The sequence below is a fragment of the Mustela erminea genome, chromosome 1 (assembly GCF_009829155.1).
Source record: "Mustela erminea isolate mMusErm1 chromosome 1, mMusErm1.Pri, whole genome shotgun sequence".
NCBI lineage: Eukaryota > Metazoa > Chordata > Mammalia > Carnivora > Mustelidae > Mustela > Mustela erminea.
In genome coordinates, this window is record NC_045614.1 from 192,960,635 (window position 1) to 192,975,166 (window position 14,532).

Here is a 14,532-nt window from a genome sequence, read left to right on the forward strand (position 1 = left end):
TAGTGGGATCCCATCCCCTTTTCTCTTTTCTCTCCAGCAGAGTATAATAGATCATGAAGACCAGCAGATCTGAAGCAAATGGGGCAAATGATTAATTCTGTTTGGGATCTTTTTTGATCCCAAATCAGAGGGGTTAGAGAATGAGATGATCTTCTTTTTCCTCAAATAGATCTTAGGATCACCATCTTGTAATATACACACCTAGTGTGTGGTTTGTCCTTTGGCATGTCTTTTTCAGACATCATAGGGAAATGGATGCTGGCTGACCCTTGGGTCAGGGGGAGGTGCAAGAACTGCCAGGATTTCTCATTCAGTGGCCTCAGCCCCTAGTGAAAGTAGCCCAGTGGATACAACTGTTTTCCTTAATTCTTCTTAGGCTTAATCATTATGCATATCACCCTTTTCTTGTTGGGAGGAATAAATTAGGTGGTGAAGAATGGGCCAGAAACTCTTAATTCAGTAAGATTTCTTGGGAAGTAATAATAGAAGTTCAAGTTCCCTTTTGGAAACAGGAGAATGGTTAATCTCCCTAAAATAGTGAAATTTGTTGAGTCTTTGTCAAGTTCTATATTGTTTTGTTTTCTATACTAGTTTATTTTGTTTTCTGTTTTTTTTTTTTTTTTTTGTTAAACCCATAGATCATTTATTTTCTTATTCTTGTATATTTTCAGATTTTAAAGTGTATTTCGGTTTTTCTTCTCTAGCACCAGCAGACGTTTTTGAATCAGCTGAGAGAAATCACTGGGATTAATGATGCCCAGATACTGCAGCAAGCCTTGAAGGTACGGCCTCTGTTCTACGGCATACAGTTTAAGTTACACCCTCACCTCTACTGCCTACCATATATGAAAGGTTTTTAGTTACATTTTGTGGTATAGTAATAGAGATATAGGAAAGAACTTTCATAACGTAAGAGCCTTATTTAGGCTGTGATTCTAAGCATGTTAGTTTTCAGCAGCCTAATGTTCCAAGATACCTTGAAGTGACAGATAATCTTTCTCTGTATGCAACGCTTCTCTTGCAAAATGAAAGGATATGAATCCAAATGCGATGGATGATTGTCCTCAGAGCTATGATGTTAGAGTTTAAATGGGAGTAGAGAGGGGTACAGTAGGGAAATACAGGGAGGAAGAAGAGGAGAGACAAAATGAATAGAGGGTAAGAAACTTACATTTTTCTTTCCAAGGAGAAATAAAACTTGGCTAACATTTAACTAATTTGCACCTTAAGAACATTCAGTAGCAAGCTGGTTAGTATGTGCAGTAAGTAAAATGCATCATTTTGGTTGCATTTTCTGATGTTCCCACATTTCCACGCGGAGGAAACCCAGATGAGTCAAATCACAGGGATATGTCCACTAGAAAAGATCAAGGGACTAAGAGATGTTTAAGAACTAGAACTGCAGGGGCACCTGGGTGGCTCAGTCAGTTAAACCTCTAATTCTTGATTTCAGTTCAGGTCATGATCTTAGCGTAGTGAGATCCAGCCCTGCCTTGGGCTCATTGCTCAGCAGGGAGTCTGCTTGAGCTTCTCTCTCTCTCTCTTCCTCTCCCTCAAGGGCGCAGCCCTGCCCCCCCCCCCAAATAAATAAATCTTAAAAGGAAAAAAAAAAAAGTAGAACTGCATTTTAAGGTTATTTCTGTATTGCTGCTAAAGGCTAACAGCAATATAGTATTCTTGCTCTTGCAAGGCATACATAAAACTTCAGTCCTTTGGAACTTGCTCTGAGAGATGAGTTTAATTATGTAACTTTTGGTTCTGAGCCAAAAGTTCTTCATTTGTTTTTAGAAATAATCTTATCTTTCGGATGATTATACTCATGATAATAATAAGTAGCGGTTATTAAACTCCTATAATACTAGGTGCTATTCAAAGTATTTTATGTGGCTAACGTCCTCCTGGGAGCCCTGTTGACAAAGGTGCTGGCATGTGGAAGAGCTGGAGTACAAACCAAGCGACCTGATCCTGGGGGGCCACACTACGTTTCCGATTTTACTATAAGCTTTGCTTCATCTTTTTTTTCTATCAGGAAAATGATGAAACAGTACTGTTCAGAGCATTAATGCAGGGTTTATGAAGCAACTGTTAAGTATTTGGAGAGGAAACAAGAATGTCAGACCTCAGTTTATGATCCAGTTACTCCATATCTGTTCTCAGAAAGTGCCTTTACCATTCTGTATCTCTGAGTGTGAGGCTATACCCATTACCTTGTCAGGGCAAGTTTGCGGAATTCACTTTTCTTTTTTTTTTTAACTTGGGAAACATGTAGAATATGTTTAATTAAATGAACATAAAGAATTAATCAAATGACCTATTGTCCATGTTTTCTTTGAGGTAGGTTGTGTGCTATAGTTTTTTTGTTTTGTTTGTTTTTTTAACTTTGGTTTCAATTACCACCAACTACTGGTGGTGGGAGATCAGTATACTTAAATCTTAACTATTAGCCAGTGTAACTGTGTAAGGTGTTTAGTAATGAGTTGACTTTCTCAGTAATATACTGACAAGGAATCTACTTTTGGGATACACATAATTGATTGATTTCAATACCTCTGTTTTAAGAATCTATTTTTAGCCCTTCAAAGTAAGTGATCTTCAAGTTGTATAAATCCCTGTTATATTCAGTTTATTATTATTATATGAGGTAGTATATAAAAAGCTCCTAGCATATTTCTTGGCATATATTAAGTGTTCAATAAATGTAGCCATTGTTACTGCACATTACAGCTATTTTACATATCTAGCTATAGATTATATTATGTTGCTGGTGAGTCATATAAGAGTCTTATAATGATTACAATATGAAGTTTAAAGCAGTGGTGCTTTTCCAACTGCACTTTTACTTTTTTTCTCTCTTCCCTGACTAACGAGAATGGGAGTAGGGGTGGGTTGGCGACCTCATTCTTCTAGTTGCTCAGGTTTCAAATCTTGGAATCATCCTAATCTTTCTCCTTCTGTCACCTCTCACGTTAAATGTGATAGCAAATCATGTTGGACTCTCTGCTTTAGCCCTTTCTCTCCTATAGTCTGTTCTCAACACACAGCCAGAATGAGCCTTTAAAATGTAAGTCATACCATGTAATTTCTGTCCAAAACCCTCCACTGGCTTCCTATTATAGTCTCTGTGTTTGCTAAAGTTCATGAGGCCTGCATAGTCTGTCTAGGTGTTCTGGCCTTCTGTTACAAAGATCACTTCACTATTAATATCTGGGTTTCCTAATGTTATTTCAATTAGCTATCTCAGAGCTACTGTTATATTTATTATTAACTCTACAGAGAATAAAGACATAGAACTGGTCATGTCTCTTCTTATTATTTTGCTGATATAAAAATCCTTGGTTTTCTAGCATTTGCTTTCTTTTAAATTAACTTTAGAATAATTTTGTCCAGATAAGCTTTTGATGAGAATTACGTTAAATTTTTATGCTTAGTTTAGGTAGGATTGTCATCTTGACAGGATTTCTGTATGACAGTATTTCTGTCTAGTTCTGTGTGTCTGTCCAGACTACCAAGCTTCAGAATGTTTTGGCTGTTTCCTCCCTCCAAGTCTGATATTTGCTTATGTTTACCTCTAGGTATACGTTCAGCATCCATATTAAAGTTTATAGTTGTTCTTTGCAGAAGTACTGTTTCAAATATTCATTCTCATCCTTTTGTATAGCAAAAAACATTTTTTGGTTTATTTATTTGTTTAGAAATACAAGTTTTGTGATTGACTTTGTTTAAGGAGAAGCGAAAGTGATAAGAAACTAAGAAATTATAGAATAGATTTTTACATTAGTAGGCCTATTAGAAAAAGGAATTACTATTGATAGAATGTACTTTGTTTATGATCAGTTTGTAAAATTAGTATCACATAGAATGATTTCAAATCTTTGCTATTTAAGTATTAGTTGTTACGGAGAAATTTAAATAAATTGTGTAAGAATGCATGGATTCTGAGTTACTCCAAAATGTTTGATGTTCCATTCTTGATATTTGAAGGATAGTAATGGAAACTTGGAATTAGCAGTGGCTTTCCTTACTGCAAAGAATGCCAAGACCCCTCAGCAGGAGGAAACAACTTACTACCAAACAGCACTTCCTGGCAATGATAGATATATCAGTGTGGGAAGCCAAGCAGACACAAGTAAGTTTACTTCTCTTTCTTAATATTTTAATAATGTAATTAAAAACTTTCCTTGGGAATATATTTTGTTTAAGCAGAGGTGAAGGATAAAGAACCACTTTAACCTTGGTTCTTTTTAGTGTATATGAAAAGTATATTTTTATTAGCTGCATTATTGTTTTCTCCAGTTCAAATGTGAAAGATTGTACTTGAGTTATATATCCTTTCATAGAGCATTTCATTTTTTATTCATTGTTTTGAGATATAGAACAGCTATAGGTATCTCTCATGAAAGAAACAAACATTTCCAGGATTTTAAATGGGCACAGACATTTGTTTTATGATTTTAAATGTTGGTAGAGGCCTTAGTATTATTTTTGAAGGTAAGCTATTGTTTCTAATCACTGATAGGTTTACCACTTAACAGAATTTCCCTTCCCTCAACCCTTGCCCCTCCCCCAAATGAAGATTTTAGAATAAAGTTTTATTACCATGTAATAAAGTAAACACAATCACACAGACATATACACATATATACATACATATGGAAAGTTTTATGTGGGATTCTACTTTTTCTTTATAATGTGAATAGTTCATGCTTGTATGTAGCACTGAATTTTTCAAAATATGTTTAGTTACCTCTATATATCATTATGATGTAATAACTGCACTATATAAAATGTATTTATTTTTATGCATTCTGTATTTGAAAAGTTTGGTTACTAACTTGTATTTGAAGAGTATCTGAATTTTTTTTTTTAAGATTTTATTTTTAAGTAATCTCTGCACCCGGGGTGGGGTTTGAACTCACAGCCTCAAATCAGGAGTTGCCTGCTCTACTGATTGAAACAGTCAGGCACTCTTCTGATTTTGTTTATAGACTTTCTCAGAGTTAAGAAACAACTAGGAAGAACACATTCATATTGTTGTTTGTAACTGTTATCAGTAAATATTATTTTAATGTTTGTTGATAAAATACTTCAAATTTTCAGGATAATTTTAATATTTTTGTTTACAAATTTGATCTTATGTGCCAAAAGCTGAAATATTCCTACCTCACATAGGTAATATATTGGTGATGAAAGAAGTTTTATATGTGTGAGACAGACGTAATTGTTTATGTCTACATCCAAGACAAACTGTGGTTTGGACCCTAGCTGTATCTCTGACTTCATTTTCTACTGTTTTTCTCTTCTTACTTCATAAAATTGTGATAATTCAGGGTGGCTTGGGGTTCTTACCGACCCAGTGCTATTTAATTTCTTTGTTCTTTACACTTGCTGTTCCTTCTGTTTGGAATCCCCTCTAGCCTTTACCCCCAGCTTAATTACCTCTGGTGTTGTAAGACTTAGATCAGGAGCTTCTGGCCTTAGAACACTTCCCCTTGCTTCTAGGTTGGAGTAAGTGCTTCTCTAGCACCAGGGCTTACTTGGGTCTTAATGAGAACTGTGTTATTTTGAAATTATTTGCTTATGCCTTTCTTGCTTACCAAATGGGAAGCTTAACAGGACGAAAGACCATTGATATGCCTATCATCACACTAGAATAGTTTGTGTAGTTTCTCAAAAAGTGTTCATTGAATTATTTTAAATAATACCCCAAAAAGCTGTTTCAGAACCAATGAAAAGGAATGAGGTTGAGAAGCTTGTTGTAAGAAGTAAGAAAAAAAGAGAAGTAGTATGAATAGTGGAGAAAATGGATTGTGAAAATAACATCTATCTTTTAGTTTCTGAGACTTGGGGGAAAATGAAATTAGGTAGAAAAAGGAAAAAAGTTTTCAACTGAAGTCAACTGGTTAAAGTGAAGGAAACAGGAAGTTGACTAAACATGGTTCACTGTTCTAGTGGAAAGGATGACAAGATTTTAGATTGACAGCTGTGAGTTTTTAACATAGATGGTTGACTTTGTGACATGAAGTATATATATAGATAGGTAGTGGAATTAGGATTTGTAAGACTTTTCTAAATAAAAGAACATGTCTTATTTGCTCTGTAAAGTCAAGTATTGTTTAAGCCAGATGTTGACACCTGTTCAAGACTTTTGACAAGGAATACTGAAAATGTTATGGACAAAAGAGGTATGAATAGAAGCTCTTAGGGATAAGGCAAACCTGATTTCAGATGTGTGTCCCATATGAATGATAATTAAAAATTGTGTGTTTGTTTGTGTGTGTAGCTCTTGAAAAATGCTCATCAAGTAATTTTTATAAGGTTTATTTATTTGAGAGAGAGATCGCATGCCCATGCGTATGCGGGGCTGGGGGAGGGGGCAGAGGGAGAGGGAGAGACAGTCCCAAACGGACTCTGCATTGAGCGCTGAGCCTGATATGGAGCTTGATCTCATGAGATCACAAGATCATGACCTGAGCTGAAACCAAGAGTCGGTCGCTCAACTAGCTGAGCCACCCACGTGCCCTTCATTAAGTAATTTTATATTTCACTTTAAAAAAATGGTAGAGATATGGAGTTTCTGATTTCATTACAACCTGATTATCATATTGAGCAAATTGTGTGCTGTTGTGGTTTTCTTTTCAATAAAATGTGCTGTCCTTCTCACCAAAGTGCTAATTTATACTTAGTAATTCAGTAAGTTGGATAGTGTGTCCATAAAGTTATTTGCAGATTATTGAGAAAAACCCTTGTAAAAATGTAATGTGGTGATTGTAGTATAAAAGTACCAAACTGTGACAAAAATACCTGATGAGGTAACATTCTTTTCCATTTAACAAATTTGTACCATATTTCATAATGTTCTAAGAAGTACAGTTGCTGTTAGGAAATAGATTCAGCATTAAAATTTGGCAGTGTCACAGTAGTGTTACATAGTATAGAAGTGAAAAAGTAAGGAGACTTCTTACAGGCAACAGATTTTTTTCAAGTTACTATGTTATTGGTCCTAGGAAGAAATGGAGTCTTTTGTGTATTTTTAATTCTTGGAAGGAGTGGTAAAACATGTGAGGAAGAAAGATAGGAAATAATTACAAATATATATTCAAACACAGGCCTCTATTGATAAAACTATGTAAGTGCTACTGGAGTCTGGTGTATTGGAATGGTCAGAGTGTGAGCAAGTTCTCAAGGGATTGTTCTAGATATAAAGATTGTTTTTGAGCATTTTCTCCATTTTATATGAAATACATTATTATTTGAAAGTTGACCATAGTTAACTTAATTTTTCAAATGTGGCATGTTTTTTAATTAATATATTTTTTTATTCCTTCTAAGTATTGTCTCTTACAACCAGGGCTAAAACATAAAACCTTACTGACTTTAAGTGTGCCATCTATTGGTTATGGTGCTGACCAAAAAAAAAAAAAAATCTATATTTTGAAATAAAAGTCTCTAATGCTAAATACATAAGATTCCTTGTTGATATAAGCTCCTTTAGAAGGGATAAAATACATCTTTTTTTAATGACTAGAAGAGGTTAGCATTTAAAGAAATATAGAAGTCACATTTGGGCGTTCTGGGGAAATTTTCTGTTATGCATAACTGGATAGGTCAGAAGATACAATTGTATCACTTTGTTTAAAGACTTAACACATATTTGTGAACCTTCACCTAATATTGAAGAAGTAATTACATTTTCAGTAGTTAGCGGGACTGTGATTGTCTTTTTTACCTTTCATTTTTTTTTTTTTTTAAAGATTTTATTTACTTATTTGTCAGAGAGAGAGAGTGAGAGCGAGCACAGGCAGACAGAGTGGAAGGCAGAGGCAGAGGGAGAAGCAGGCTTCCTGCGGAGCAAGGAGCCCGATGTGGGACTCGATCCCAGGACGCTGGGATCATGACCTGAGCCGAAGGCAGCTGCTTAACCAACTGAGCCACCCAGGCGTCCCTTTACCTTTCATTTTTGAGAGAAAAAGAAAACATTTCAAGGAAAGCTTATACTCTGCATTATACCGAATTAAGTAGTAATGTACTTGGTGTCTTTTTATTGCATTTGTAATTTTCCATACTCTACTGAATTCTGAGGAGAGGCATAAATCATTTGTTGTAATATTAGCTAAAATTTTAGGCATCTTCTTTCACTACTTGGATCTCTTGTCTAGATTGGGTATTGTGAGTTGTCAATGAATGCTTCATGCCTCCAGCTTAAGTTGGGAGTAAAATTGTGTTGGAGTTATGCTGTAAAAATACTAATACAGAATGGACTAGGAAACAGTGCAAGATGTTGCGCTATCATAGGTATATACTTAATAGATTCTGCTAATTTTTTGTGTCATGGCAAAATCTGTCATAGACATGACCATGGGAGGCTTTTGCTCAACTTGAAATCAAATAGTTACATTCTTTCTTTCATGACCATTAAATTCTTTTGAACTTTTTTAAAACAGGAAAAAAACAGTATATGCCCACCAGAACAAGATGTACTACAATTGAGCAATCAAAGTATGGATCAAAAGATGAGAGGGATTTGGGTAGGTAATTTTAACACAGAAAGTAATGCCACATATTATTGGCATAAGTTTTAGAGAAATTGTTATGACACATCAGAATGACTGTTAGGTGTTCGACCCTTTACAAACTTAGAATCAGAGTATCATCCCCTCCTCCCCCCCGCCCAAAAGGAATTGAATTATTAGGTAAGGATTGCATAGAAAGTGAGAGGTTCTGTCTTAGAACTCTCCCCTTAGATTGCTTGGCCAGCCTCACAGTGATTTAAAGCTCATGTGATAAATAGAGCCGAATCTGGTACATTCATCTCTGCTAAGGGTAAATTGCTTATGCTGATCAGTTTAGGATTTTATTAATTGAAAGCTAGTATTTTTCCCGTTCTTTAAATATGTTTTCCTGTTGTTCAAATATGGATAGAAAAGCAGTTAATGCAAAGGAAGTTAAATTCTTTTTCCATAGAGATTTCTAATGCATAAAACTAGTTTTGATGATTCCCCAAAAGTCAAGGTTAACCTTAAAAATGAGATACTACAGTGGTGTGGAAGTTATGGTAACCAGTTGTATGCAAATATGTTAGGCTTCTACTGTATTCTGAGTGTGTACTTAGAATTCTTTTAGACATGTACTACAAAATGATTTGTGTAACTTTATGAATTTTCTTAAATTTTATTTCAGGAATGATAGCCATGGGCTATAACTTTTGTTGACTAATACTGAATGTTTAATTTTTTTTCACAGTCCAAGTTGAAAAACTGTCACGTCTATGACAAAACTCTGGAACAGCTCCTTTACTATTCACTTCCCTTTCCAATGCTGCCATTATAATTTCAGCAGCTATTATTAAAAACAGAACATGATCTTTTAGATCTGAGCTGTTCTGTATAGTTGCCTATAGTCCCGTGTGGCAACTTAGATTTAAATATAACTTAAAACTAATGCTAAAACTTAGTTCCTCTGTTGCACTAGACACATTCTCAGTGCTCAGTAGGAGTCTCATGTGACTAGTGGCCACCAGTATTGGATAGTGTAGATTAATAGTATATTTCCATCATCACAGAAGGTTTTTTCAGACCTCACTGTTAGAGAGAATCTGAGTTCAGCAGTGAGAAGATTGGAAAAGTTGGAACATCTTAAGAGCTGACTGGGAGCAGAGGAGAATGGGGGAGTGGGGTGGGAAAAACAATTTACATTGTGTATATCTTCTTGCTTTTAAGTACTGTTCTTCTAACATGATACTTTATGATGCTATTTGTCCTTTCACTTACTAGAAAAAATTATAGGTGGATAAAGCATATGTTCTTAAGTCTTTTAATTAGTGCCACTCTGAAGATGATCCAGTCATTTTTATCTCTATTCCATAGTCTAGATTTAGCCTTTATTTGTTTAACAAATATTTACTGATTGCCTCATCTGTATCAGGTAGTTTTCTAGGCCATTAAGAAACAGAGTCTCAGTTTATTTAGGGGAAAGACAGTTAACAATAAATAAATAATGTCAGGTAGTAGTAGGTTCATGAAAAACAGAGGAGGGTAAAGGGACAGAGGGTGACAGGGATGTGGTTGTATGTCAGGCAGGAGATATGCCAAGACAGAAGAGTCCATTGGGGAATGACCTCTTGGATGAGTTCATATTTATACAGACACCTGAGTGACATTAGGGAGTAATGCTTGTAGGTGTCCGAGGCAGGTGCATCCCAAGCTATACAGGAGGATATTTGGCTCAAGAGATGGATGGTGTGGATGCAGCCATGGTGAAGAGAGTTAGTGAGGGTGAGAGTGGTCGGTTTCTTATTCCTCATCTGCTGACCATCCCTTTGTTCATATTTGCCTGTCTCAAGGGCATCCTCATTCTTCTGGTGGCCTAGTAGTTTTTCTTCTTCTTCTTCTTCCTTCTTCCTTCTTCCTTCTTCCTTCTTCTGCTGTTTTTTAAACAAGCTCTTCCTGATCTCCTAAAATAATCATTTAGTTTGCAGTTCTGTCAGTTTTTGTATACTTTTCCCTTCAGTTGCTCTTGCTTGGTATTTATTATTACAGCTCTTGTCAAGCTCTTATCAACACTCTTAACTCCTAAAACCCCAAGCAGTTCTTTCTACTCATATCATTCCCCTGCCTAGAAGTCTTTGCTGGTGGTAAATATAAACTTGACTTATTGGGGGGGAAAAAAAAGATTTCCCTTAGGTTTAACCCTATGTAGGTAAGGAAAACAATGGAAGAACTTTTTCTTTGTCTCCTAAAATCAGAATCTTTACATCTGTTGTTTCAACTGTATTGTGGGCTAAATTGACTTTTGTAAACTAACTTTGAAGTCTCCTGTCATTTTAATATGCAGTTTTTATGGGAAAATGAATTAGGAGTTACAAATAATGCATACATATAAAGTCTAATTCCTGGTTAAGTTCATGGCTGCCTATATTTTAGAGTAAGCAGAGAAATGTTTCATAGTTGGTATTTAAGTTTTACTCAAATGGTAGTCCTATAGAGAGTGGAAGATTTATTAGGGCGAGTGTTACGTTATGGTGTATGTTACAGAAAAAATGTCTTAATTTGGGCAGACTTGAAAATGATGGAGGCTTTTGTAACCTGAGATACTCTGTAGTGTTATTCAGCTAACACTAACACATTTGTGCCCTTGAGTTGTGTTTATGTTAGTACTGGGGGAGGGTTGATTGAAACAAAGTTTGGTGTTTCACTGAGGTCTTCTCTCAGTGAAATTCATATATTATGAAATTCGTATATTATATGAATATAAAAATATTCATAATACTCATGGATGGAATTTTTAAAAGTCTAAATTTTTATAATTGAAATTAGAAGTTGTTTCAGTTGTTAGAAATTATTTATAGCCAAGTGTGTTCTCTGTTCCTTTTTGAGTATAAGCATGTAAGAAAGTCATAAAGGGCTAGTTCTCATTGTGAAACAAATAGTTCATTACATGCTTCATGTTATAGGAGAAATTGTTCTAATTCTAGAAAAAGAAGAAACTCATGTTTAACCATTCTATTGAAATAACATTTCATTTGTTAAAATTTGGTCTTAAAATCATACGTTTTTGGTATATGAGTAGGTTATAATAATCTTTGAGGATTGCTGTATTGTTTTAAAATGTCCTATGGAAAGAAGTTTTATGGAATAATGGGAATATCGTGGAGAAAATTATTGTAATTAAAATGAAATTACAAATAATAAATAAACCTCCTCCATGGCTTTAAGTAAAAAGCCCACCTTTTCAGTTAAGGACCAAATAGTCTCTGATTAGCCTATCATTCTAGCATTAAAGAATACTATTGCTTGTTTCTTCCTTTGCTTACACTCAAAATACTTCTGACACCAGATGCGTGAATTTTTTTCTACACCTGACTGATTCTCCAACACTGGCTGGGTATCCTGCAAGTCAATTCAGTTCTGACATTCTCTACCAGACGTTAGCTTCAGATTCTGTAAGTTAAGGGCTCTCCGTCCCACAAGACTGCCCCCCACTTTAGATGCCTGTCACAAGTTGTGGGTCCCCAGGTTACCCACACTTCTGTCTGACTTGGCTACAAATTGGGGGTGCCCACTACCTCCTCCTCAAGTTTGATAACTTGTGATAATAGCTCATAGAATTCAGGGGAACACTTACTACATGTACTGGTTTATTGTATAAAAAGAATATGATTTAAATAAAATCTTTAAAAAAAAAAAAAGAATATGATAAAAGATGCAGATGAACAGCCAGATGAAGAGGTACATAGGGCAAGGTCAGGCAGGGTCCCAAGCACCGGAACTTCTGTCTCATGGAGTTGGGGTGCCATCCTCCCAGCACGTGAATATGTCCACCAGCTCGGAAACTCTCCAGACCCTGTACTTTAGGGACTTATGGAAGGTTCATCAGGTAGGCATGATGGATTATTAACTTAATCTCTAGCCCTTCTTAACTCCTGGGAGAAAAAAGTTCCTCTTAAAGTTCCAAGCTTCTCATCTGGGTGTGGTTTCTCTGGTGACCAGCATTCATCCTGAAGCTATACGGGAGTCTACCAGGAGTCCTCTCATTAGAGCAAAAGGTGCTCCTATCACCCAGGAAATTCTAAATGATTTTGGAACTCTGTGTCAGGAAATGGGTCAAAAATCAAATATTAGAAACTTGCCTTACTCTTTGAATAGATTTACTTATGCATGATTTTATCATACTATGGAAAAGATTTCATTCTAAATGTTGGAAGGATGTCTGCATTATAAAACAATTAAAAATTGTTATTATCACTTGCTTTCCCCAGAAAAGCTTTTAGGTGTTGGGAAGATGTGTGCATAGTGATAGAAAAAAGTTTTCCAAAGTTACCATTTTTGCTTGAAAAGTCCACATTATTCATTGGCAACACATATTTTTATTTGTTCTCCTTTAGGTGACAGGCTTGCTTTGTTTATTCTTGAAAAATATCTGCCAAATTCTGAAGTTTGAGAAATCCTAGCTTGTGATTCGTTAGTTCCGAGAAGAAAAAAATCAGCCAGTTTAACTGACTTGCAACTCAAGCATTGCACTAGTGTTTTCTCTTGAGTGAAAGCTTAATTTGGATGCAGCAGAAGTACTATGCATACTTCCTGTTTTGTCATATAGAATTAAGAATACATAATTCAGTGTTTGAGATTTAATAAGATAAAATCCCCCCCCCCCCCATTTTTAGTAGTGAGTATGTGTGGTTTTAGTACGGTGAATGGCCCAGAGAAGTTGGTGCTACTGCCTCGATTTGGGCAAAGATGCTGTTGTTTTGCATCATCAGTGCAGATATGTTGTGGGAGAAAAGGCGATTAACATCTTGTATTTTTGTGAGAATATCTTTTACTTATGGAACCCCCTTCTGTCTTAGGGTCATGTGGGAATACCCAAGGCTCCACTGACCACTCTTGGAGATCGCTAGTGTAGAAGAAAGATGTAATAGAAAACTGAAATTTAAAGCCTGTCTGCCATTCTTTCTTCTTAATGGTGGTGTACTTCATTTCTCACAACTTCAGTAATTTATGAAATAGGGTTAAAAACACCTTGCCTTGTTTTTTGCTTTTATGTTGCTTAAGTTAGAATTAAATTATGAAAAGCTCTAATTGTAGGTTGCTACTTCTAAATGCATTTCTACTCTAGCGGTTCCTATACTTGTCAAACATGAAACAGTAAACACTCCAGATAGTTTCAAAGAAGAAATTTAATACAGAGGATTAGGTTCTTAAAAAAAGAAAAATCACTGGATAGACTGGAAGAGGGATCTCTGGCTTAGCCTTGTGAAATGATTCCCAGATTCGTGCAGGACTGGTCAGCCAGGGAAGCTGCTCCCTTTGCCACTGTCAGGAAGGTAGTGCATCAGGAGGCTGCCTCTGGGACTCCTCAGCTCAAGAACGTACTTCTAGAGCTGCAGCCCAGAGAACAAGCATGCAGGATTAGGTAACTGCCGCTGAGCTGTGCCTGAACATTGGAATGCAGAGTCTAGCTGCCACTTCTCTCTATCTCTTCACATCCCCGAATCTGGAAATTGGACACTGGAATGCTGCGTGGAACAACCTGTATCTGTTCAGTCATGCTGGAGAAAATAGCCCAGAGCAGCAGGATAAAGGCTTCCCCCTCACTTCCAACTTCTGTGTCCCCTGTTAGTGCATCTAGCAGGTGGAACCTAAATTTTATTCAGAACTGTAACTGTAAGTGAATTGGGAAACTAGATGTGTTTTGTGTTTTGTTTTGTTTTCATCTTACTACGTTCTGTGGTTGAAGAAAGCACACTAAGAGGCTGAGGGAATGGAGTCTGAGGCCTAATTAATCATATCCCCCAAACTGGTTTTTCTGCTTCTTTCTGATTTTCAAATTATTATTATTATTTTACTTACATTGTTCTCTCTTTACTCATTTGAGTTCTGGTCATTATTTAATAACTACGGTAGTTCTCATTTTTTGAGGCACATTCATGCCTCTCTAGTCCTAGCCGCTTCATCAGTTTGGAAACTGGGCTGGATGGCTCCACCCGGGTGACATCCGTCTACAGCTGTGATCTAGGTGGACTTGGGTCTTGTAAAC

At 36.0% G+C, this 14,532-nt stretch overlaps 1 protein-coding gene across 10 annotated transcripts in view; it reads left to right on the forward strand.

Annotated features, from left to right (window-relative positions):
• The window catches only part of USP25 (ubiquitin specific peptidase 25), a 132,693-nt gene that overhangs the window by 24,504 nt on the left and 93,657 nt on the right, over nucleotides 1-14,532 (forward strand). For 5 of the 10 annotated variants that reach the window (XM_032352690.1, XM_032352715.1, XM_032352698.1 and 2 more), the window contains exons 2-4: nucleotides 705-782; nucleotides 3,982-4,126; nucleotides 8,442-8,525. In XM_032352690.1, coding sequence (XP_032208581.1) covers nucleotides 705-782; nucleotides 3,982-4,126; nucleotides 8,442-8,525 — 307 coding nt within the window. Of the gene's footprint in view, nucleotides 1-704; nucleotides 783-3,981; nucleotides 4,127-8,441; nucleotides 8,526-14,532 lie in introns of those variants that run through there. The other 5 variants (XM_032352707.1, XM_032352723.1, XM_032352746.1 and 2 more) reach the window with 2 other exon arrangements.